Source organism: Nothobranchius furzeri, chromosome 2 (genome assembly GCF_043380555.1).
Source record: "Nothobranchius furzeri strain GRZ-AD chromosome 2, NfurGRZ-RIMD1, whole genome shotgun sequence".
Taxonomy (NCBI): domain Eukaryota; kingdom Metazoa; phylum Chordata; class Actinopteri; order Cyprinodontiformes; family Nothobranchiidae; genus Nothobranchius; species Nothobranchius furzeri.
Genome location: NC_091742.1, coordinates 99,804,843 through 99,830,978, shown reverse-complemented (window position 1 = coordinate 99,830,978; position 26,136 = coordinate 99,804,843). Strand labels below are relative to the sequence as shown.

Genomic DNA, 26,136 nt, shown 5'->3' with positions numbered 1-26,136 from the left:
TGACTGTCGACTTTAAAAAAAATTAAGTCATGCAGCCCCTGCTACTGCTCCCCAGTGTTCTGCAGCATAATCAGCACATTCTCTTTTCGCCTCGTCTTCGTCTCCGCACGGTTTAAGTTACCCTCACGGTCTATCACTGGCAAATCAAAAGTCCTAGTAAGTGCAGATGTCCTAGCACTTTTGTTTCCCAAAGCTCGTATTTGGTCTCGTCTCCGTCGAACATAAATCGAGGCAGCCTGCTTGCTCCTCCCTGATCCATGTTGCTGCTTTAGCCGTTAGCCCTTCGTCTCAACGAGGCTTTCTGGATCCTTCAGATAAGAAAAAAAACGGCTCCTAGGCCCATAACCTGTTGAGCGTTGCAGCATCAATCGCGTATGAACTCGAGGAAAGAGAGATGGGATCAAAAGTGCTTTCTTCTTGTGTCTTTTATTTAGAACTGCAACACACACATCTGAACGTCCACACCGGAGACTCCATTCTTCTCAAGTAAGCGTTACGTAATGACGCAGTGTGCGTGCCCCCCTAGTGGTGAACAACTAAAAGCACAACCTTCTCAATAACACTTCAGTTTACACAGCTTAGAACATGAGTGAACAAGTTTGAACATCTCAACACCTGTTTTTATACAATGTTCACAGATTTCAGTTTTTTGCTATTTAGGATGATTTTTCTCCATTCTTCACTTACTTTTTGCTTCAACATCTTTCATGGTGAGGAGACACCGTTAGTTCTAGTAACACCTGGGCTCCCAAGGCCTATACTGATAGGATGGACGTTACGGGACCCTTAAGGATTCCAGTTGGACGATTGGAGGATTATTTAGGAGGATTGGAATGAACAAACTGGTTTCAGTGGTGAAGGGTTAAATGAGTGGGTGAACCCACTACCAAGGATGAACTCTGCTAACTTTAAAAATCAGCTGCTCTAAATAAGCATGAAGGTCAGAGAGGAGCTCTAGGATGGACACGGATAAAGGAACTGTAATGTAGAGGTAAAGTAGGGCAGGGCCAACGTTAGCAGCTGTCATACGCTCCATCTGAAATGCCTGACTTTCATTTAGCTTGTTATGTGACAGGTTAGAGCACAGTCTCATGTTAGAGTTTTGTCATGAGAACATTGAGATACCTCACATGCTGATGGTGTCTAAAAATACATTTTTTCTTTCTCAAAATAAAGAATAATTTTAATCACAATCCTAGAAGAACCTCGTCCAATCAATGTGCACGTCCTGTTCTCACTGATTGGATAAAAAGCGTGTTGTGAACTGGCGTTGTGATTTTTCACTACTTAGATGTAGCCATCCTTACACTGACAAAAATGTAACCAAGTATCTTTTACTTTGAGTATATTTTATTTAAGATACTTTTTACTTTTACTTGAGTAAAACTTTAGGCAAGTACTTTTACTTTTACTTGAGTAAAACATTATCAAAGTATTGGTACTCTTATTTAACGGTATAGCAATCAATGTTTTTCTTCCGGGTGGATCACGTCAACCATTGGTCCGCAATAATGTAAATTTCTGGTGAAGCCAACCCTGGGTTAGTTTTCACTTCCTGCACATGCGTACTCTGTGCACCCCCGCACTCTCATGGAAATCAGGAAGAGGATAATGCGGTCCAGTCCGCTCTCCACAGACACCCCTGTTGCCGGTTTTCTGCTCGAGAGGTAAGCTAACGTTCTGCATGCTGTTTTTAGAGCCTCCTATTACACATTACGGCCGACAGCTACTTGTAAACAGGTGCTGGGAGAGTGTTGCGCAACGTGGAGAGGGCAGTCCTTTCTTGATATTCAGAAACATCGATTGCTATACCTTTAAGTAGGAAGTTGTAGTACTCTTTCCACCTCAGGTTGCACCTCAGACATTACAAAAACAGAAAGAATGGAAAAAAGAAGCTGGATTAGTTGGTACCATTGCCGGTGGATGAACCTTCCTTGGTTTGGGAGTGAAGCAGCTAGACCGATGGAAGTGGCGGGTTTTGTCCAGTTTGCTGAGCGCCACATGAAGCTAACCTGCTTTTGCTACCTTTCCATCCAATGCTTGCCCTGCTAGCGTTAAACAGCAAAGTAAAACCTTCTAACTTGTACATGAACTTTTTCTATATGTCACAGTGAAACTTGGATTTGTAATTACAGAAAGTAAAACGTTATGTGTAGATGTGCGAGGGAGAGCCGCTACACCGTGCAGTGGAGCTAGATCAGGGGTGGGCAATTATTTTTTCCATGGGGCCACATGAGAAACAGAAAATATTGTGGAGGGCCAGGCCAAAAGGCTGAAGTCAATTATGCATAATATTAATGGTATTTCTTTATAAAAAGCAGTAAATACCATTGTTTTTTCAAGCTGGTAAGAGTAGACTATATGTTATAAATGAGCAAAAAGGAAAAAGTGAAGTTGGCTTACAAAAATGTGATTTATTCAAATTTCCCAAGGCAATGGTAAACAAAGTGTACACATTTGGTTTTTGTTAAACATTTGTGACTTATATTAGTTAACAGTTTCAGTCACATTCACTCCAAAACACATTCTGAGTTTCAAATATTGTTGGAAAGAGGTTCTTAGCATTCTACAGACACACAGTACTGTCTTTAAAATAAAATCACTGAACTGTGATCTTGAGAAAGAGGTTTTAAAAAAAAGTGTCCCAGTTCACTGCTAGTTGCCTACATTTGTGGTCCAAACACCTTATTTTGTGTTTTTAAGCGATTTTTTTTCTTATTCAGTGAGAGAAATCTAGTCTCTGCTGGGCTTTAACGAGTGCATCAAAGTCAGGATGAATGTCTGAGGTGGAGATGTGAAGCACAGCTGACAAATGATCATCAGTGAGAGAGGATCTATACCTGGATTTTGTAAACTTCAATCATTGAAAGTGGTTGTTCACAAATGTAGGTAGAGCTGAAGAGAACCAACATCTTCTGAGCATGTCTCCTCAGGTTTGGGAAGTTTTTTTTTTTTTTTTTTTTTTATCTTTTATTTCATTCACAATGTATAAAATAAACACAAATACAGGATACATTAACATATTGAAAAAAAAACATTTGAATGAAAAGGAGCAGACAGAAGAAAAAAATCTTATGATTTCTGCCCCTTTTTACGAAATAAAATTATCCGCCAAACAAACACAATATAACCTCGGTCACTTTATAATATTTTCACGTCTAATCTTTGACATTATAATTATTCTTTTCATAATTACTAAATACATTAGATTTTATACATTTTTTAAATATTGCAAGTGTAGTTGATTCTTTAAATTCCTTGTTAATGGCGTTCCACAATCTTACACCATTTACAGAAATGTTACATTCCCTCACTTTGGTTCTGAATCTGGTTTCTCAAAGACATCAGTTCCTTTTAACATGTACCCACTTACTCTCTTATGAAACATTTTCTGAATATTAGTTGGTAGATTACTTGTATTCGCTCTGTACATTATTTGCAATATTTTCCACTCTACCAAGTCAGGAAATTTCAGTATTTTGTATCTAATGAATAACTGATTAGTGTGATCTCTATAGTTACTGTTATTAATGATTTTCAATGCTCTTTTTTGCAAAATGAACAATGGTTGTGTAAAAGTTTTGCAAGTGGCTCCCCAAATTTCTAAACAATAAAATAAATATGGTTCAATCAGTGAGTGATACAATGTTAACAACCCCGACACATTTAGTAGAAACTTGACTCTATATAATACCCCTATGGCTTTGGCAATTTTCCCCTTTATATAACCTACATGTGATTTCCACGTGAGACTCTCATCGAACATGACTCCAAGAAATTTGGTTTCTTTTACTCTTTGAATTTCCATTCCATCTATCATTAAAGATACATCACAGCTTCTTTTGTTATTAAACAGTATATAGTTTGTTTTGTTCAGGTTCAGTGACAGTTTATTTATATCAAACCATTTTTTAACTTTAATCAATTCACTGTTTATCACTTGAGTTACTTCATGTATATTTAATCCTGAATAAAACAATGTAGTATCATCCGCAAATAAAACTGTGCCAAGTAAATTCGACACATTTACCAGGTCATTAATAAACAATATGAACAGTTTAGGTCCGAGGACTGACCCTTGTGGCACACCATAATAAATATCTTTTAATTCAGATTTAGCATTATTTATTTGAACAAACTGTTTTCTATTGCGTAAATAACTATTAACCCATTGATGCGCCACCCCTCTAATTCCATACCGGTGTAATTTAAGAAGTAACCTTGAATGATCAATGACATCAAATGCCTTTTTTAAGTCAATAAAAACACTAATGAAATGGTTTTTATTGTCAATTGCTGATGAAATTTTATCTACTAAATCCATAACTGCCATTGCTGTTGAATGTTTGGTCCTAAAGCCATACTGTTCATGATTTAAAATTGAATTTTCGTCAATGAATTTGTCCAACCTTAATGCAAACACTTTTTATAATATTTTGGAGAACTGTGGAAGCAGTGACACTGGCCTGTAATTAGTGAAACTCTGTTTATCACCGCTCTTAAATAATGGAGCCACCTTGGCAATTTTCATTAAATCAGGGAAGACTCCTGTAGATAGTGACAGATTACAGATGTAAGTGAATGGCTCAATAACAGATTCAATTATAGCTTTTACAGTCACCATGTCCAGATCATCACAATCAGTGGATCTTTTGCTTCCCCAGTTTTTTACAATGTTTCTTATTTCCTGTTGATCTACTTTGTCAAGGAGAATACTATTGACATTTCTAGGTATTGTATTCATTGTATCGTGAATTATTGGTTTGCTTTCCACCAGACTCCTTCCTACATTTATAAAAAAATCATTGAATTCATTAGAAATTTCTTTAACTTCATAAATGTCTTTATTGTCCTTTACAAGGTAGTTTGGGAGTCTTGCATTTGTCTTATCTCTGTTAATCACATTATTTATTATTCCCCATATAGTCTTGATGTTGTCTTTGTTCTTATTTAATAGCTCACCATAGTACTCTTTCTTCTGTTTCCTAATTATTGTTACTAATTTATTTTTATATTTTTTATATCTGTCTTCAGCTTCCTTTGTTTGTAACTTTAAGAATCTCATATACAGACTTTTTTTTTGGCACATGCATTTTTAATTCCATTAGTCATCCATGGTTGGTTGTCCCTTTTACCTGTTATTTTAATTAATTTACAACTACTGTTAAACGATTTCAGCAGTATTTTAATGAAGGATGTATATGCATTGTTCACATCACTGACATAGACTTCCGTCCAGTTCTGCATTTTAAGATCTTTATTTAGGTCCTCCAGGGCTTTAACTGATTTATTTCTTTTATAATTAATACAATTATGTTTTATGATATTTTTATTGTTATTGTGATATTTAGACACTACAAAAATAGGTAAATGATCACTAATATCTGTCATCAATATCCTAGTTTTAACAACGTCCTCCTTTCTATTAGTGAATATATGATCAATTATTGTTGCACTTTGGGTTGTGATCCTGGTAGGTTTGTTTATCAAAGGAACCAAACCTAAACTATATATCATATCAAAAAAATCACTTGATGTTCTAAGAGCCACAGGATGTTCTAAGTTAATGTTAAAGTCCCCACTCATAAACAATGTTTTGTTTTTAATATGATCCACAAACTCATTTATTTTATCTGTAAATGACCTGATGCAAGAACCGGGTGCTCTATATACACAACTGATTATTATATTTTTTGATGTGTCATTGATAATTTCCACTGTTACCATTTCCATAACATTATCTTCCATCATAGTCATTTTCTTATCTAATTTACATTTTAAATCATTGTTAATGTACAGGGCAACACCACCACCCCTTTTATTTATTCTATTTACAAAATGAAGTTCATACCCTTCTATTTGTACTTCAGTCATCCTTTCATCATAAAGCCAAGTCTCAGTAATGGCAATGACTTTGAATTTACTTTTAAATTTACCTAAATAGTCCTTTATTGTTGACATCTTGGAAACTAAACTTCTACTGTTTATGTGTATGATTGATAATGAATCATTGTTAGTTAACCCACTATTTAGCTGATCTTCTGCATAATAATTACTATTTATATTTAACTCAAATAAACTTTCGTCTATTTTACTGTCAAGTTCATATATTTTCTCATGGGAATCCATTTATTCTTTATGAATTCATTTGTACTTCCATATCCATAGTTAAACTGTTTCCACTATCCACTAAGTTCTCCTCCTTAAGAGAAGAGTAGAAATCCAGCAGAGATCCTGAATCTCTGCTTTCAAGTGCCAAACCCTCTTCAGCACTTTCCCCAGGCTGAGCCATCTGACAGCTGTGTGGAGTCCTCCAAAAGAGCCACAAACTGTCTGTGATTCATTGCCCGTGCCCTGATGAAGTTTATTATTTTCGTAACAACATCAGTAACATGGTTGATTTTAGCACTGACTTGCACAACACATGTTGGTGTATAATTCAATGCAAAAACACCTATTTTTGATCTGCATCGATTTCTATCACTTTGTCTTGCATGCGTTTCAAAAGTCCGACATTTTTCCCTGTAAGATTTGGACAACCGTCTGTTGTGACACCTGACAGTCTCTCCCATTTCAATCCCAGAGTGTCCGTGCACGCATTTACCTCTGTAAAAAGATCACTCCCTGTCGTTGTCCCATTCATCGACCGCATTGCTGCCAGCTCCTCTGTGAGCTTGAAGTCCGTTATCCCCCGGACCTTGGGCTTCCTGACAGGGTTGCGGAAGGCGCTTTAGAAATAAAGCTTTGATTGATTGTTATCCCCGGACAAATACGAGCAGCTGGGCTGTGTCCCGGACATCACAGCTCTCGTCTAATGAGAAAAAGTCAAAACTTGCCACTTCACGTTGCAGCTGAAGCTCCAGGTTCCCCGCAATGTCCTCGGTCCTCCTGGTCACGGTTCGCCTGGACAGCAGGATTTGCTCAAATGCGCCTTTTTTTCAGGGCATATTAGTGCGGCAGAGTCCACCATGCACTCTTTGACAAACTCTCCCTCCGAAAACGGTTCGCTGTTTTTAGCTATTTTGTGGGATATCACAAAGCTGGTCCTGGTTGCTGCATCCCTGGATGTGTGAAGCTTAGTAAAAAAGCCTTGCTGCTTTTGCAACTTTGCTAGCAAAGCTTCGGATGTCCGTGCCCTCTCAGCATCAGACAAGTTCTTGTATTTTTCTGAGTGTTTCTTGTCGTAATGCCGACTCAAATTGTAGTCCTTAAACACGGCAATCTCCTCCCCGCAAACCAAACACGCGGTTTTGCCTCCGACTTCAGTAAAAAAAATACTTAAAAGTCCAATTTTTGTTGAAAATCCTGCATTCGGCATCTTTTTTTTTTTTGCATGAGCGGACATTTCTGGGGCTATGTCAACCGCTGGCACTTGTTGCTATACGTATTGCGTCATTGTGCACGTAAAAAACAACTTCAAAATAAAAGCAATGCAGCCTTAGCCCATGCATGAGGTAAAATGAGAAAATACATTTATTTTGTAATTTCCAATTAACCTTACGCGGGCCGGTCAAAGTCAACCAAAGGGCCTTATGTGGCCCGCGGGCCGTAAAATGCCCAGGTCTGAGCTAGATGAACTCTGGAATCGGTGAGCAAATCTTATGCTCTGTTATTTCAAATAAGTTTGCACTATTTTACCTGAAAAACATTAAAAACAGTTCATTGTACATATTCTGGTTAATAACTGTTGCACAAGTCTAATTTTTGAGAAAACCAGATTTATACTTTTGCTAACTGTGAATCAGTTTCCAATTGTATTTGGATGTCAAACAATATGGATAATATAGGTATTAATTTTTGATCAGGTTTATTTGCATGACAGATAATTACATGAGTGGATTAATCTGGTGACTTTGCTGGCGAGCCTTCTCACTTTGCAAAACATCAGCATTTACATTTAAACTCCAGAAACAGCGAACAACAAACTGAATAGTGAACAAAGAGATTTAATAAAACACTTTGGTGGCAAACATTTCATTTTCAACCTTTTCTTCTCCAAAAACAAAACATTTAATAAAACTGCTGCCTTTCATTTTCAAGTGGTGCTCGCCGCAGAACCACAAAGGCGGAGCTGCACCATAAGGTGGAGCTGCACCAGAGTCAGCCCCGCCCATTCCAGAATCAGCCCCGTCCATTTCATCAGAGTCAGTCCAATTCCTTCCAGTTGTCAGACTTGATAGCATTCTGGAACCAAAGAGGGTGTTATAGCTAATATCATCTACAATGCAAGATTGAGGACAGAGTTGAGAAGTTAATTGAACAGTTTTTGTAAAGGTTCCATATAATTAAAAATCTAACTTTTGGAACTTTTAATCAAGTTATATTGTCATTTCCTCATAAGAAACACACCAAAGCCATTTTTGGCCTCATTCATGCATTTTCCTCCCATCTCAGCTTCAATTTGGTCTCCTCCCCTGAAGTGGGTCTGGTCTTGGTTCTCAAATCTGGATATTCTGTGAATTTTCTGGCAAATTATTTCTGAAATGACTTCTACTGAGACACCGCCAATAAACCATACATCCTATCTGCAAAGACACACTGGATAGGAATTACCAGTAACGCCACTTACTTTTTATCAGATGTGGTGGGGTAGTGGCTATGGATGTAGATTGACATGTAGTTTTGCGCAGGTTCGCCTCCCAGTAGCAGAAATATTAGGTAGTTTACAACCCCTTTTCTTCATTTCTAGCCACACTTGCCAGTACTATGTTTACAACAATTTACTGGTATACCGTTAACAATATAATGACTAATGTGTTTATTTATTTATTTATTCGTTTATTTAGCCAGTGTGAGTCCATTTGTGAGCAGAGTTTCAACTAAAATGCTGTTTAGGAACGACCAAATTCAAAGAACTTTTAGAGACATAAATATTTTGCTGAAAATAAACATTACAACTAAAATAAAAACAAATTAAATGTTTCATCTGGCTAAATAGATAGACGCCGACCCCACCGAGAATCGAACCAGCATCAGCTGAGGGCAAAGCAAAATTTAACTGAGACAATCTTGCCACTGGACTACCACAGCACATTTGATAATCCACTTGCTGTTGTACGACAGTTTTGTTAGAGCAGCTGTGGGCAGAAAATCGCTAAAAGAAACCTTTTCATTTCGAGATATATTCAGGCTTTGTCATGTACAACAAATCTGTCGGATGAAGTGTACTCTGTATTTCTAGCTGTATCTAGTATGGTTATTATTTATTATTTTTTAACCCATTCAGTAGCGGTCAGTGTTGCAGCCAAACTGAAGAAGCCTCTGACTGAAGACACTCTTCCGTTGTCGGACAGTCTTGTGAAGAGAATGCTCAGGGTTGTCCATCATGTTCTTCATTCTCTGGAGAATCCTTCTTTGCATCATCTCCTCCAGCGGTTCCACAGTCGTCCCCAGAACAGAACCAGCCTTTTTTATTAGGCTGTTGAGCCTTTTCAGGTCCCTGCTTCTGATGCTGCTACCCCAACAGACGATGGCTGAAGAGATTACACTCTCAACAACAGACTTGTAGAAGATCTGCAGCATCTTGCTACAGACATTGAAGGACCTAAGCGTCCTCAAGAAGTGCAGTCTGCTGTGTCCCTTCTTGTAAACAGCTTCGCTGTTCTTTCTCTTTTTGTCTCATTGCGGTCGGTCTTATTGTATTTTAATGTTTTTCTCCCTCTGCAGCATAACTTTTACTTTTACTTTGCTTGGCTGTAAACTAAACAAATTTCCCACTTGTGGGACTAATAAAGGTCATCTTATCTTATCTTATCTTATAGCATTAACATTTGTAAAGCAGTAACAGCCGTAATTCATGTGGGTCAGGTTAGTTTGCGATAAAGTTGAAAAACAAAAACGGAAGTCAGTGGGCTAGGTTGAGTTTGCGTGAATGGGCGGGGCTGACCCTGGTGCAACTCCACCTTTGTGGTTCTGCAGCGAGCACCCTCTCTTCATTTTAGTTAAAAGAGCTTCCAGCTCAGTAGCACATTTCATTCAACACCCTCAGAAGTCCCAAAATATATATTTTATTTACGTTCATTAATTCTGTCCTGTGTGGACTCTCGTGTGAAAGTTTAAACTTATCTTTTGAGCAAATCTTTGTCCACAGAGCTCACAAGAAAAAGGCTTCTGTCCTGTGTGGACTCTAATGTGAGTGTTTAAATATGTCTTTCGACTAAACCTTTGTCCACAGAGATCACAAGCAAAAGGCTTCTGTCCTGTATGGACTCTCATGTGTGAGTCTAAATTTCCCTTTTGGGTAAATCTTTGTCCACAGAGCTCACAAGAAAAAGGCTTCTCCCCTGTGTGAACTCTCATGTGTCTGTATAAACTTGACTTATCACTAAATCTTTGTTCACAGAGCTCACAAGCAAAAGGCTTCTGTCCAGTGTGGACTCTAATGTGAAAGTTTAAACTTGACTTATCACTAAATCGTTGTCCACAGAGCACACAAGCAAAAGGCTTCTGTCCTGTATGGACTCTCATGTGTCTGTCTAAATTTCCCTTTTGGGTAAATCTTTGTCCACAGAGCTCACAAGCAAAAGACTTCTGTCCTGTATGGACTCTTATGTGAGTGTCTAAATTTCCCTTTAGGGTAAATCTTTGTCCACAGAGCTCACAAGCAAAAGGCTTCTCTCCTGTGTGAACTCTCATGTGTTTGTTTAAACTTGTCTTTTGGGTAAATCTTTGTCCACAGAGCTCACAAGCAAAAGGCTTCTGTCCAGTGTGAACTCTCATGTGAATGTTTAAATAAGATATGCTACTGAAACTTTTTCCACAGTCGTCACAACTAAATGATTTTAGTTTTGTCTGAACTTTCCTGCTAGAGTCTACATTTTGCTTCACTCTAACACGTTTCTTATCAACACAACAGCTTGAAGACTTCAGTCCTGAATGACTTGTCACTCTCATGTGTTTCTGGAGAGACCGCTCATGGAGAAACTGTTCACCACACTCTGGGCAGCTGAAAGATTTGACAGCCTTAACATGTGATTTAGAAGACCTGCTCTCCTTCCAGTCTTTGTTATCATCTTTGGTGTTTGGCTCAGAATCTGACAAGAGTTTCAGTTGACAGTCAGAATCGTTGCCATCCTGGTCATCATCTTCATCATTGCTGACTTCAGTCTCTGAAGAGTTAGAATCATATTCATAAAGATTTAGATCTGGATTCCTGGTAGTTTCTGCTCCTCCACAGTCCTCTCTACCACTTTCTGCTTTCATCTGGTCAGTGGTGCTGCTGGTTGGAAGATCTCTGTCTTTAGGTTGGTTCTGATCAAACTGTGACAACAGAACTTCTCTTCCTTCGTCCTTAACCTGATGAGAAACTGCAGAGAATGAAATGTTGGTGGCATCAGCTTTAATCTCATCAAGCTGCTCCTCCTCTTCCTGCTTCATGTTGAGGGGCTCCATGTCCTTCTGGTTCAAAGGAGGCCTCAGTTCTTCAGGAGCTCTTCCTTCTTCCTTAAACTGACACAAAACTACAGAGAATGAATTATCACAGTTTAAAATGAATTTAAATATAACAAAACTTTAAAATGTATTTTACTTTGAAAAACCAGTACTGCCGTTTTCCCCCGTGTGCGAAGGAGCCGGCTTCTGTGCGGTGCGCTGCTCTCACGAGTTAAAGAAAACTACAGGGAGAGAAAAGGTGGAAGAAAGGAACCTTACGTTAGAAGAAGGCATTTTTAGTTCAGACCTGTGAAAACCAGCTTCATGCTAACGCACGCTGCTACATGTGAACAGTAACGTAGTCAATGTGGTGTGTCGTTAATGCGTAATTCCAGATCGGTAACAGCGTACAGCTTCATGTCGGGTCATGTTCCCACCGAGACTCATTTCTGCTCGCATTTTCAGAAGAAGAGGAAGGAAGCCGAGGAAGATGTTGAGGTAACGTTAGATGAAGATGCTCATTGTTCTTTATCGTGACCCAGTTCCCTCTGAGTGATCTGTACCGTGATACGTGTGATATTCCCAACGTTCCTATTGGTGACTGAAGGGAATCTAACATGTGGCTAATATATTAGACAAGTAGGCTGAAGTGGAGGAGGTGAGTGAAGGAGAGACAAGTGGAGAGGCAGAGCAAGGAGCAGCATGATGATGGAGAGAGCAGCAGGGAAGCAGAGAATCTGGCTGGGACCCAAAATGTTCCTCCCATGGCTGTAGCACAACAGTCAAGCATTACAATTCATGTCAAGTTAAATAAATATTTTATTTAATTTTAATTAAACATGAGCTGTTTTACACACTCCTGCATTAATGTTCACCAAAAACACACAGTCTCATGTCTCAGAACGACCGTCTCCATACGTCTCTACCACCCTGCATTTAGGGGCGTGGTCCTGGTCAACACCATCTCCTGAACTCCAAACTGAAGGTCAGAATGGGAAAGAAAGGTGATTTAAGCTAATCTGAGCGTGGCATGGTTGTTGGTGCCAGACGGGCCGGTCTGAGTATTTCACAATCTGCTCAGTTACTGGGATTTTCACCCACAACCATTTCTAGGGTTTACAAAGAATGGTGTGAAAAGGGAAAACCATCCAGTATGCGGCAGTCCTGTGGGCCAAATGTCTTGTTGATGCTAGCGGTCAGAGCAGAATGGGCCGACTGATTCAAGCTGATAGAAGAGCAACTGATAGAGAATTGCTGATCGCTGACATTGTTGCTTAAAATCATAACTGCCTTATAAGTAAAACATCTGTTGCTTCATTAAAATACAAGTGTTATCCTGTGCCAGCCTCCTCTTTAACTTGTCAGTTTCTGCGTCCCCACCTCCTGCTCGCCGTATGGTTAGTTCTCGTTTTCTTAATGAGAGCACAGCTAGAAATTTTTCTGCTGCTTTTGATCCACCCTGTTCTTCTGATAATGACCCAGATTCCTTAACTTCTCAGTTTAACGAGCACTGCCTCTCCATTCTGGACAACATCTGTCCTGTCAGAACCAGATCAGTTCCTGCAGTGAACCCTACTCCCTGGTTTAATGACAGCCTTCGCAGCCTGAAGCGCCAATGCAGAAAAATTGAGCGTTTGTGGAAGAAAACCCATCTCCACGTCCATCTGCTGCACCTAAAGGATCTTCTGACATCCTTTAACTCTGCAGTCAGAGACGCTAGGGTTTCCTATTTCTCCAACCTGGTGTCCCAGAGCAAAGGGAACCCCAAGCTGCTGTTTAACACCATCAGCAGCATCGTCTCTCCTGCCTCTCCTACAGCCTCCATCCACTCTGTTGCAGACTGTGAGAACTTTCTGTCTTTCTGTGTGGACAAAGTCAATAAGGTTAGATCTAGCATCTCTCCTTCAGCCTCCACCACCTCCCTTACCCATGGTGTCCAGTGTTTCCCCTAGGAATTTTTCCAGCTGTGGCGGGGGGGCCGGTGGGGGGTGGGGGGGTAACACATTTCTAAATAAAGTAAAATTTTCCAGTGCAGAGTGGAGACAACCCATAGAAGCACTGATTTGATCTCATTTCAGAGAAAAATAGAACAGGTTAGATGCACCTAATAAATAAAATTACTAACAAACTCAGGAATCTTTCTTTGCTTCACTGTTCTGGTGCTGAGAATATCACTAATGCGGATCAAAGGAGATACACAGATGAATGCACCTCTTATTTATTTATGACTTCCTATCGCTGGTTCCTTCAAAGGCAGTTCGAAATCTGGGTGTTGTGATTGATGAACACCTAAGCTTTAAAGATCATGTTACCTCTGTTGCCCGTTCATGCCGCTTTGCGCTGTATAACATACGAAAGATCAGACCATACCCAACACAACATGCCACACAGCTCCTGGTGCAATCTACTGTCATCTCCCGCCTCCATTACTGCAACGCCCTTCTAACTGGTCTTCCAGGCTGTACTGTGAGACCTCTTCAAATGGTCCAGAACGCAGCGGCGCGTCTGGTCTTCAATCAGCCAAAAAGAGCACACGTCACCCCTCTGTTCATTGAGCTCCACTGGCTACCGCTAGCAGCACGCATCAAATTCAAATTGCTAACACTAGCTTACAAAGTCCGAGATGGTACGGCTCCCATCTACGTGAATCCTCTTGCAAAGGCTTACGTCTCGGCCCGGCCGCTCCGGTCATCACAGGATTGTCGGCTAGCAGTGTCTACACCACGCTCAGGACAATCCAGACTCTTCTCATGCATCGTTCCACAAATGTGGAATGACCTTCCTAACACTACCAGAACAGGAGCTTCCTTTTCTATTTTCAAGAAACTCCTGAAGACCCTGCTCTTCAGAGAGCATCTTCTAAACTAGCACCCTCCCTGCACCCGTCCCCCCTCCCTACTGTCCACTCCTTGTTCCCTCCTCTCCATGATTGATGTCAATTTGTTGTTGTTATTGTTGTTAACCTCAAGGGCAACATGCCGATTATCACTTGTAAGTCGCTTTGGACAAAAGCGTCTGCTAAATACATAAACCTAAACATTTAATATTTGGAGACTACATTTACTGCAGCTGGCAGAGGCAGAGATTGTTTCTATTGATACACGGATTTACAGAATCATTTTAAATGTTAATAGGGGAAGACTGCAGGAGGGAGCGGTAAAATACAGGGGGTCCCCAGCAAAAACAAGAAACTTTACCAGTCTGATGAAACCCGCTGGTTTTCCATCAGGCAGTCACGGGGCAGCTCCAACGACCCAGTGGCTGTGCTGGGTCAATGTTATCGAGCCCAGTCCGGCCGTGAACGAGCCGAGGCGGCGTCGTGCTCTGCTTAAGAAGAGGTGTCATTTTCCTGCTTCAGAAGAAACGTCCAACGTGTTTTTACGCTTTCTCCGAGACATGTCACGTCGCTAAGTTGTTAGCGCCGCGCGCTAACACGTCAATAGTGCAGCGTAGCCTGCTTGAGGTTTTAAGGGTTCCGATGAAAACACCCGACCTCTCAGGCTGCTCACACATCGATCTTAAGTTGTCGCTGTTGCGCTCACGCCGTAATACAGTATTGGATGCGGTTAAAGTCAGACATGAAAAAATAAATAAATTTTACATGAATAAGTGATGCTTAGCCTGGTGGAGGGAGGAGAACCTGTCAAGATCGTCAACACTCGTTTATCTTAATGCTGCTGAAACATGTAAACCACAAAGCATTATATCCACTGCTACCTTTCTAATTTTAAACTCAGTAACTTATGCTGTAACTGCACCTTGCCCTGCCTGCTCCTCCTTGCTGCCTGCCGGCTGAGATCACAAGCGACAACATGGTAGTTCCCGCTACTTCTTCGGGAAACAGCACAAAAAATAAAAACTTGGGATCTTGTAGGCGTGGCAGTGGGAATCCAGCCATGGCGGGCCGCCACGGCTACGCCTATGTAAGGGAAACCCTGGTGTCCCACAAGGTTCTGTGCTGGGGCCTCTGCTCTTCCTCCTCTATCTGCTTCCTCTTCAGCACATCCTGAGCTCCTTCAAGGGAATCTCCTACCATCTTTACGCAGATGACATCCAACTGTACATCTCCTTTAAGCCCCATGAGATGTCTAAGCTGCAGCTGTTACACACCTGCTTAGACTCTATCAGAACCTGGATGGTGGGAGCTTTCTTCAGCTGAATGAAGATAAGACTTCGATCCTCATCTGTGCCCCAGACAAGCTGGTTCCCAAAGTCAGAGACTCTCTTGGTCAGCTTGCTTCTCACACCAAACCTTCTGTCAGGAATCTTGGCGTGACCTTTGACCCGGCTCTCACCCTGGATTCTCATGTCAGTTCTCTTGTTCGCTCTTCCTTCTTCCATCTCAGGAACGTTGCTAAGCTGAGTCCCATTCTGTCCCGCTCTGAACTTGAGACTGTTCTCCACACCTTCATCTCCTCACGCTTAGACTACTGTAACTCTCTTTTCACGTGTCTGAGCAGAACCTCCCTGAACCGTCTACAGGTGGTTCAGAACGCCTGTGCTCGGCTTCTGACCAAGTCCTCCAAACACACCCACATCACCCCGCTTCTCCTCCAGCTTCACTGGCTGCCAGTCAACTTCAGGGTTCATTTCAAGATCCTGGTTCTGGTCTATAGGGCCTTACATGGACAAGCACCATCTTACATTGGTGATCTTCTTAGTCCCTACACCCCCAGCAGGTCCCTGAGGTCCAGTGATCAAAGCCTACTGGTTGTGCAGCACCAGGCTAAAGGTCAAAGGTGACAGATTGTCTACTGCTGTGGCCCCGAGACTCTGAAACTCTCTCCCCCTGAGCCTGACATCAGTGGTCTCCTTTAAAAAGCAGCTGAAGACTCACTTGTTCAGGCTGGCTTTTGTATGACCTTCGTGATTTTTATCTTGAGAGGCGCTATAGAAATGATACTTTCTTCTTCTTCTTCTTCTTCCCCGTCCAACAGGGAGGACAACGACCTTCCTCAGACCACGCTGGTCTGCGTTATCAGTTATACTCCCATGGGAAACAGCATGTTGACTGAATGCACCTGGTTTTGTTTGAGGGAGTTGTGGTATTGTTTTTACTCCCTACGTTAAACAGCTTTCCACCTGAATCTCTACGGAGCAGTTTAGGAGTGTGATGTGATGTGTTGTGTGTGCTTGCTAATAAAACCCCTCAGAGAACGGATGTTCCCTGAGAGATCCTGTGAACGATGCTTGGGTGTGTATTCATTTCGTCTCTTTTTCTTCCCCGTGTCCTGTCTGGCTGTGAAGCAAACAGAATTGATGTCTGAATGCTGGTAACAAGCCTTACAGATTTACTCTCAGGTGGACCATCAAAGCGTCTGCTTTTAATGTCACGCCTGATACTTAAAACTTTATTGTTATTGTTGTTGAATGCTTTGTAATTCCGACCAGACACGGAGACAGAGGTGAAAGAGAAAGGAAAAGACAAGAGGCGGGGAGATGGGGGGAAGGGGGTGGGAGGTTCCACAAAAATAAACAATAATGAACTAGAGTCTGCTTCTAGACCTGCAGAAAGAGAAAAGATTTAAAAAAAAAAAGGGACACCCTGAACAATACATCAGGAGCAAGCTATCACTGCGTCAACCTGATGATGAAATATAAAATCAACTTTGTTTAACTGAACAATCACACGATAATAAATCACAGTGCATTTAGTGGCAACGACAGCCTTAAGACCTGTGTTGAACGTGCCCAAGCCCATACTTTTGAGAGCACCTGTGTGTGTACACGCACTTGTTTATGTAAGGTTTCTCTATAGGAGCGTCCAATAGAGAGTGTGAGGGACCACAGATGTGTAGGAGACGGGGGGGGGTCGCTGTCCTGAGCCCATAACCCGCTCCGGCTGCTTCTGTCACGTTCAGCCAACCATCGGACACGCCACTCATCACGGATGAAGCTGAACGTTCAGCTCTCCCGTCAGTAAAACAAGCAGTAAGTGTAGCAACTCAGTGTTGTCCACATATATAATATCTGCAACAATGATTCAAGTGGTTTCACTGTGTTAAGCATCAGTCTAATGTGCTCTGTTATGCTCTGTTATGTTATGCATCTGTGTAAATATGTAGATAAGAATGTGTGTGTATATACATGTATGCTTTTATACTGAAAAGTACCTGTAGAGGAAGTTAAACTTTGACCCCATAAAGTGACCAATAAAAGGGAGCATTGGTGTTTAGTGGCTGCAATCAGTGTGTGCTACCACCAGTGAAGGCCCGTGAAACAGACGCTCTATATATGGATTTATTTCCTCCTTTTTAATCCTGGAGATTCATTTTGGAGTCTTGGACCAACCGCTGGGTAAACGAAACTCTGCTAACACACTGAACATCCTAATCATCTATGAAGCACACGACAGCTCTGGATGCTAAAATTCTCCTAAATCATTCATGAATAAATCTGATCACACGATAGCTTACAGATAACTTCTGCTGACACAAATGTGAGCTCTCTCCCTCTCGGTTACCATGGAGACGCATTTGCTGCACACGCACCACCGGTTCTGTCCTGCTCTCGCTTCATCCCGCCCTTCTTGCTCTTCATGTTGATGCTCGTGTTGTGACACATGGTCAGTGATGTCATCATTAATGTTTCGCTCTGGTTCAAAGTGAAAAGGCTGAACAGATGACGTGTTGATGTTGCTCAACAGTCCCTACAGGGTCCCAAAGCCGCCGGTGCAACCGAGGTACAACCATATGACGTCACTACCCAGAGTGCAGTGCGACGCTAACAACAATGGCGACCTACGAGTTAAACCATTTTTACTAATTTTATAAAGATTAAGACATCAAGAAGGTTTTTACACCATTTTAATATAACTGATACTAACATTTATCTTTTAAGAAGCACAGAGTTTTGTAACCTGGGTTCCTTTTAAAATGACAACTTTTGTCGCCAATGGCAGTGAATGAGTTAATGATGATGAGGGTGGCTCCTAGAGGCTGAGGTGTAGGGCTAAAGTGTCATCACTCACTTTGGTCTGGTCCAGACGCCGTCTCTTTACTGGTGCTCCTCAGTAGGTGACGTGAAGCTCCAACATCTGAGCGTTCTGTGTTCCTCAGAGGAGAAGAAAAGTAACATTAGCACTGCCTACATTATTTTTACTAGCATCTCAAGGCCTTGGAGAAGCAGATCTTCACTTACCTAAACATCAGACCAGTTTGTCCCAGCTGAGCTCATCAGGGCGTTAGTCTGACAGCCTGTCAGTGAAACACGGCTCCAGCCTTCTGGATGTGGACTCTAAAAAGCAAAGGAGCCTTTTTACTGTTGTTTTCATTATTTTACAGCTGATTTGATCAGATTTCTGACGCTCATGCAGACGAGTGTCGGTGAGAGTTAAAGCTTTAATGTATTTTCCTGTCTTAAATGTTCTTTTTAAGTAATCATGTTTTAAAGTAAGTCTCAGGGCGTTGTCCTTTCAGCCCTGCTCTGGTATGCTGATAAGACATGTAATTTGTCTCTGTGGGGGTTGGTGGAATAATCTGCCCGGCAACAGGAACCCATAGTTTCTGAGTGACTCAGCAGTTTTTGGCTGACCAGCAAGCAACTCCATAAAATGGATCCTTCCCCTTAGGGAAGACCCAGCCTGAGAACAGCTCTGTTATCAAACACACTTTGTGCTGATGTTACTGGAATCAGCGCTGCTTTCAAACGTGAACGTGACTCCGCTCGGTGTCGTTAATCATTTTTACCGGGCTGACTCCGACACGTGCCGGTGAACCAACCCACCTTCATGTCGCTAGTGTTAGCCCCAGGCTCCGGTTAGCTTCCAGCTAAAAGGCTACAGCACTCTCCTCCCAGTCCCACCCTGCTAAAGAGGGCCTGGAAAAGTTCCCCCACACATCAAAGTGATTTTTCCTTCATGAGCTTTTATAACCTTGTTAATCAGGATAGTTGATTTGCTGCTGCACATAAACTGTCAGTCAGAAGCTCTGCTAGCCGCTTATCTTAGAGGAGCTAGTTCACGTTGTTAGCTTGTTATCAGAATCATAGTTGCAGTTTCATCATCTGAGCTGCTTTTTAAATTCAAATTCAATTTTTATTTGTCACATATAGGGCTGCAACTAACGATTATTTTCATAATCGATTAATCTGTCGATTATTTTTTCGATTAATCGATTAATCGGTTTGTTATTGTTTAGCTATTTAACCTATACAAGTGATGGATGCATTTCAGTTAAGAACAAAAAAACATAAGAGAATTGTGCAGTTGACTGCAATCTATTTTATTGCACATGAACACAGTCAGCAGTATAAAATGAGCTAAACAGTGCAAAATATCAGTCCAGAATAATTTTTAGCATTAGCTGGAAGCCTGCTCCTTCCACCATGGATAGTGGCCTCATGTCTTTTACCAGCATGTTTAGAATAGAGTTTGTAAGTGGTATGAATTGCTGGGGGGTGAGTGTCTTCTTCCCCATGTAGTTGTCCATCGTTGCTTGTTTTTTTCTGCATAAGAAACACAAATAGACTGAAATAAGTACACATATAAAATAAAGCAGCACACACACTATAACACTAAATCAATATTATATTATTTGAATTAATTAACAATATACAGTGATCATTTATTTTGAGGGTTACGTTCTACAAAATAGCCCGCAACAGGAGATATTCAGAAAAAAAGTAAAACATTTTTACTATTAAAAAGCTCTAAGTAAGAAGCTCATGAGGTTTTTACTTTGAGTCGGGAGTGTTTAAATTAGCCAGAGAAATGTGAAAAATGATTATTTTGTGTAATACTGTTTAAGAAACATGATAAAAATGTGTTGTGAGGCGTTTTACAGTGTTAGATAGTAAAACAGCCTTTTAATAGTAAAAAAAATGACTTTTTCTGAATTTCTCCTGTATTTAAAAATTGAAAGTGTACAACTATGCCGCGTTATATTCACCTGGACACAGCTTGTCTGTATATTTTTCTCCGCGGAGTTGTCCTTTTTTGAATGAGGAACATAGTCATGGGTTTGTGCCGTTTTTCTCTTAACGAGAACATTCTTATAAACAGACGTGCTAAATTTGGCAAGCGCATGATACACAACACGGAGGAGATTCACGATTGCATCTAGTCAATCAGAAGTAGAACACCGCAGACTGACGCGGCAAAAAAACATGTTTAACATCCACTATAACGAACTCAGCTAAAACACTAAGTCCAGCTTGTTTATTTTCTGTTACTTACCGGGCTGGCTCTTCCAAATGACGGCTCACTTGACCGCGGTGCTCTTCCTCTGCTGCATCAGCCCCCACATGCTTTCGTCTCAAATGTGCTCCCATACTCGTGAGGTTTTTGTCCGGGGTTTCTCTTCAGTTTTGTCGCTTCTATTTTTCTTCCGTATTTCCTCTTGTTCCGCCATCTCTCACAGCAAGATGAGCGTCAGTAACGTGATACGTCATGAAAACCGAGGGCACCCATTGGCTCATTTCTTCTTCTACGGCTCCACTGGTAGATCAGTGGCTCATTACTGCCACACACTGGCGGCAAATTTAACAGCTTGTAACCGATGTCAGATTGTGGTAAAAAATAGACTTTATGCGGTAAAATATGATTATTAAACAACTAATCGATGACTAAAAAAGTTGTTAACTATTTTAATAATCGATTATAATCGATTAAATCGATTAGTTGTTTCAGCTCTAGTCACATACACATTCATACACAGTACAAAATGCAGTGAAATGCCTTACACAACTGCTCGTGACCTAAGAGTTTAAAATAAAAATAAACTGTACACCACGCATTAAAATGAAGGGTCAATTTAACTGGGAAAGAGTAAAGTAAATTATATCTGAATTAAAGTTGAATAATAGAATAGCTTTACAACAAAATACACAATACAATACAAATTAGAATAAAAGGTAAATTTAGCTGGGAAGGAATAAGATAAAATATATATAAGTTGTAGTTGAGAATAAAGTAACTGTACAACAAAATACACAGTATGTAAATGTATAAGAATGTATGAAGAAATAAAAATATCTGTACAAAACAGCAGCTGAACAAGTATTAAATGGAAATGAAAAAAATATATAAATAATGATGAATAAGATCTAGGTAAACTTGTTCAATTTGGGGTTAAAAACAAACGTTTTCACATATTTTCCATGTGGTTTTTTGCCAGTTCCTCTTCTGAAAGGTAGACAATTGTTTTTCTCTTTCCCTCAGAAAATCTTAATATTCTCCTAGTTTGGCCCAGCACAGTTCACTTCCCAGTTACAGCAACAGCCTTATATCATAACCACATAAGTGGAGAACATGTTCAGTAGCAATGAGAGAATTTGCTGTTGCATTTAAGTGATGTTAACTATTATTTAACATTTAAACTTATTTTATGATGTTTTTATTTATTCTAAAAACCCTGGTAAGGGATGTTTTTCTGTATTTGGAGCATCAGAGAAAGTTTTATGGTGGAGGTGATGTTTTAAAGTCACTGAGAAACTGCATGCTAGCAGTTTGTTGTTTTGCTGCTAATACAGTAGCAGGTGCAGCTGCTAATACAGTAGCAGGTGCAGCTGCTAATACGGTAGCGGGTGCAGCTGCTAATACAGTAGCAGGTGCAGATGCTAATACAGTAGCGGGTGCAGCTGCTAATACGGTAGCAGGTGCAGCTGCTAATACAGTAGCAGGTACAGCTGCTAATACGGTAGCAGGTGCAGATGCTAATACGGTAGCGGGTGCAGCTGCTAATACGGTAGCAGGTGCAGCTGCTAATACAGTAGCAGGTGCAGCTGCTAATACATTAGCAGGCGCAGCTGCTAACACGGTAGCAGGTGCAGCTGCTAATACAGTAGCGGGTGCAGCTGCTAATACAGTAGCGGGTGCATCTGCTAGTACAGTAGCGGGTGCAGCTGCTAATACAGTAGCAGGTGCAGCTGCTAATACAGTAGCAGGTGCAGCTGCTAATACGGTAGCAGGTGCAGCTGCTAACACGGTAGCGGGTGCAGCTGCAAATACAGTAGCGGGTGCAGCTGCTAATACAGTAGCGGGTGCAGCTGCTAATACAGTAGCGGGTGCAGCTGCAAATACAGTAGCGGGTGCAGCTGCTAATACAGTAGCGGGTGCAGCTGCTAATACAGTAGCAGGTGCAGCTGCAAATACAGTAGCGGGTGCAGCTGCTAATACAGTAGCAGGTGCAGCTGCAAATACAGTAGCGGGTGCAGCTGCAAATACAGTAGCAGGTGCAACTGCTAGTACAGTATTAGGTGCAGCTGCTAATACATTAGCAGGCGCAGCTGCTAACACGGTAGCAGGTGCAGCTGCTAATACAGTAGCAGGTGCAGCTGCTAATACAGTAGCGGGTGCAGCTGCTAATACAGTAGCAGGTGCAGCTGCTAACACGGTAGCAGGTGCAGCTGCTAATACAGTAGCGGGTGCAGCTGCTAATACAGTAGCAGGTGCAGCTGCTAATACAGTAGCAGGTGCAGCTGCTAATACAGTAGCAGGTGCAGCTGCTAACACGGTAGCAGGTGCAGCTGCTAATACAGTAGCAGGTGCAGCTGCTAATACAGTAGCGGGTGCAGCTGCTAATACAGTAGCAGGTGCAGCTGCTAGTACAGTATTAGGTGCAGCTGCTAGTACAGTATTAGGTGCAGCTGCTAATACATTAGCAGGCGCAGCTGCTAATACAGTAGCAGGTGCAGCTGCTAATACGGTAGCGGGTGCAGCTGCTAACATGGTAGCGGGTGCAGCTGCTAATACAGTAGCAGGTGCAGCTGCTAATACAGTAGCAGGTGCAGCTGCTAATACAGTAGCAGGTGCAGCTGCTAATACAGTAGCAGGTGCAGCTGCTAATACAGTAGCAGGTGCAGCTGCTAATACAGTAGCAGGTGCAGCTGCTAATACAGTAGCAGGTGTAGCTGCTAATACGGTAGCAGGTGCAGCTGCTAATACAGTAGCAGGTGCAGCTGCTAATACAGTAGCAGGTGTAGCTGCTAATACAGTAGCAGGTACAGCTGCTAATACAGTAGCGGGTGCAGCTGCTAATACGGTAGCAGGTGCAGCTGCTAATACGGTAGCAGGTGCAGCTGCTAATACAGTAGCAGGTGCAGCTGCTAATACAGTAGCAGGTGTAGCTGCTAATACAGTAGCAGGTACAGCTGCTAATACAGTAGCGGGTGCAGCTGCTAATACGGTAGCAGGTGCAGCTGCTAATACGGTAGCAGGTGCAGCTGCTAATACAGTAGCAGGTGTAGCTGCTAATACAGTAGCAGGTACAGCTGCTAATACAGTAGCAGGTACAGCTGCTAATACAGTAGCAGGTGCAGCTGCTAATACGGTAGCAGGTGCAGCTGCTAATACAGTAGCAGGTGCAGATGCATGTTTTTGCAATAAAAATGTTATGTTGTAATGGAATTCATGCATTAGTTTTTGTTTGCTTTGAACCCAGAGCAGACGTCACACGCCAGACGACATCAACACTGCATACTTTAGTATTTGTTCATTTATCGTGAGTAATATCGATATCGCAATATTAAGCACTGTTATCGAATATCGCAGGTTTTCCTAATATCGTGCAGCCCTAGTTTCACAAATCCAAAACAGGGTTGTATGCAATCTGCTATTGTAGAATAATCTAGAACAGGTTTAACAGAGTGTCTGTTGTAGTTTTTGAGCTACAGCTGTTCCATCTTTGGCCAGATGCTGAAAAACCCCATAAATCAGGCTTTGTTGAAGTTTCACAAATCAGGGAAAGGACCACAAATCCTATACTGTTTAATTTGATCTGCTTTTATAGTAGAATATTCTAGAACAGGTCTGAATAGTGTGGGTGTTGTAGTTTTTGAGGTAGAGGAGATTAAATAAGGTCAGAGTAGAGAAAAATTGTGTGTAATGGCCCTTTAGCCGTTTCCCGAATCGGAAGGTAACTTCAGCCTCGTTTAGTCGCGCTGCTCTTTAGCTGATGTGGGATTTATTTACTGGATGCTAACATCACATCACACTCACGGAGTAACACACACAGGCGCTCTGCTGCTACAGTCAGTGGAAGGTTATCATCTGGTGTAAAAAGGCGTTCATCACAATTCCCAGATCACGTTTTATTCCACGAAAATCGTCCGAATCCACATTAATCTGGGTGCTAACATTACTAGCATGTTGTGCTAGCGTTAGCAGGTGGGATGCTAATGCTAGCACGCTGCTAATGCCCGTAAATGAACGTGTACAGTGAAGTTAGCCGACATTTTAGAGTGATATGAAGCTTACCGCTCTGCTGCTGTGTCGAGCTGGGTCCAGCCAGCCGCGGGGCCTTCCTGCTGGGCTAAACTAGTTCGTGTCGCACCGCCACGGCTCAACAAAAGCCACCACACCTATAAAACACACTTTTGTTGCCTTTTCTAAGAGATGCTAATGACTCCAACTTGTTGTTTCCGTTTCGGATCTTTATTCCGGGTTACTGTTGGCCGCAGCCCACGTCTTAACTCCAGCAGAAACACCGTTAACGATCTCCGATCACACTAGCTCGTTTTCTTCTAAACAACCGAACCGGAACTCTGCACACAGCCGGCCAAGAACAGCCCTTCAACATAAAAGTCCAACCACAACAAATCGCAACCCGCATGGCCGGCTCTAGGTAATTTGGCGCCCAAGGCGAGAGTGCCCATGTGCCCCCCCCCCCCCCCCCGCCCACGTGCCTGCACACCTCTCACCCAAACCCAAGTCCACCCGACCACCACACATTGGAAAAAGCAACTCCACAGTGATTCCTAAGTTACGAATTTTTAATTTTAAATATTCACACAGCAACTCTTTAAAGTCAACAGCCTGAAGAATAAATGTCAGCTTGAAAGATAAGTAACCTGAGAATATTACAATAACCAACAACTCAAAATGTTGAGCAAATGTCATTGGAGTGAGGATGAAAAATCAAAAGCAGCATTAAACTGTGCAATCAAAAGCAAAACTCAAATATCAAAGTGTCATCATAAAGAAAGTTCTACTTTCCATTTTGTTCTACTGCTGTGGCCAGTCAGCAGGATCCATGGGGCCAGCAGCTCCTACATGTTCACACACATCTGTTGAAGCTGATGATGGTGTCTCTTCAGGCTGTTGGAGTGGAGCACTGAGTCTGCTGGTGTTGGGTTCTTCTTCTGTGAGAAAATACACACACACACACACACACACACACACACACACACACACACACACACACACACACACACACACACACACACACACACACACACACACACACACACAGTTTGAAATAATTTAAATATCATGAAATGTAAAATTTTTTTTACCTTATTTTGAAAAACCACAGGCTTCTTCCTCTCTAGCTGCGGTGCTTCGCGTGCGCTTCTGATGAGAGACAGTAGCAGGGCCGTATCCAGAGTTTCTAAACTAGCGAGGGCCACCATCCGTTATGCCATGCACATTGAGAACAAACTGAAGACTAAAGCTGATTTCAGATTTAATAATTTGTTTAACCCTCTGGAGGCAGGCGTTGCAGATTAGCAACGTAAAAACCTACCTACCTGGTTACTCCACATACGTACTTCATGAGCATTTTTAACTCAGAAGTTCCCCTGAAGGACTTAGTTGTTCGTCCTTTAATCAAGACTTATTTTGAGCCTGAGAGGGTTAACACTAAAGTGACTTGTTTTAGTATGACGTTGCATTTTTGGTTCTTTTTAAAACACAGAAAAGGTTTTTTTTAACATTGCTGACAGTTTTGTTCGTGGCTGTAAACTTCCTCAGAGCTGACTCTGATGGTGGCGTCACTTCCTACGCCGTTTATCCGCGGGCAGCAGAGGACGTCGCCCTCTGCTGCCCGC

The 26,136-nt window shown here is 41.7% G+C and overlaps 1 protein-coding gene across 2 annotated transcripts; it reads right to left on the bottom strand.

The window, feature by feature from the left end:
• Positions 1-7,450: 7,450 nt before the first annotated feature.
• LOC129152267 (gastrula zinc finger protein XlCGF57.1) lies at positions 7,451-24,970 on the bottom strand. Of its 2 annotated transcripts, none has more exons than XM_070548635.1 (4): positions 24,566-24,970; positions 18,511-18,606; positions 18,341-18,415; positions 7,451-11,612 (listed from the first exon to the last, which is right to left on the bottom strand). In XM_070548635.1, the coding sequence occupies exon 4, from the start codon at positions 11,389-11,391 to the stop codon at positions 10,021-10,023; it is 1,371 nt and encodes a 456-aa protein (XP_070404736.1). In that variant the 5' UTR covers positions 11,392-11,612; positions 18,341-18,415; positions 18,511-18,606; positions 24,566-24,970; the 3' UTR covers positions 7,451-10,020. The 2 variants fall into 2 exon arrangements, with proteins under 2 accessions (XP_070404736.1, XP_070404735.1); XM_070548634.1 differs by lacking the exon at positions 24,566-24,970 and adding an exon at positions 20,546-21,910 and having other exon boundaries at positions 18,511-19,815.
• Positions 24,971-26,136: the final 1,166 nt, after the last annotated feature.

What these genes read in the sequence shown, in the direction of transcription:
- LOC129152267 (XM_070548635.1), bottom strand. Translation starts at nt 11,391, where the DNA reads ATGGAGCCCCTCAACATGAAGCAGGAAGAGGAGGAGCAGCTTGATGAG.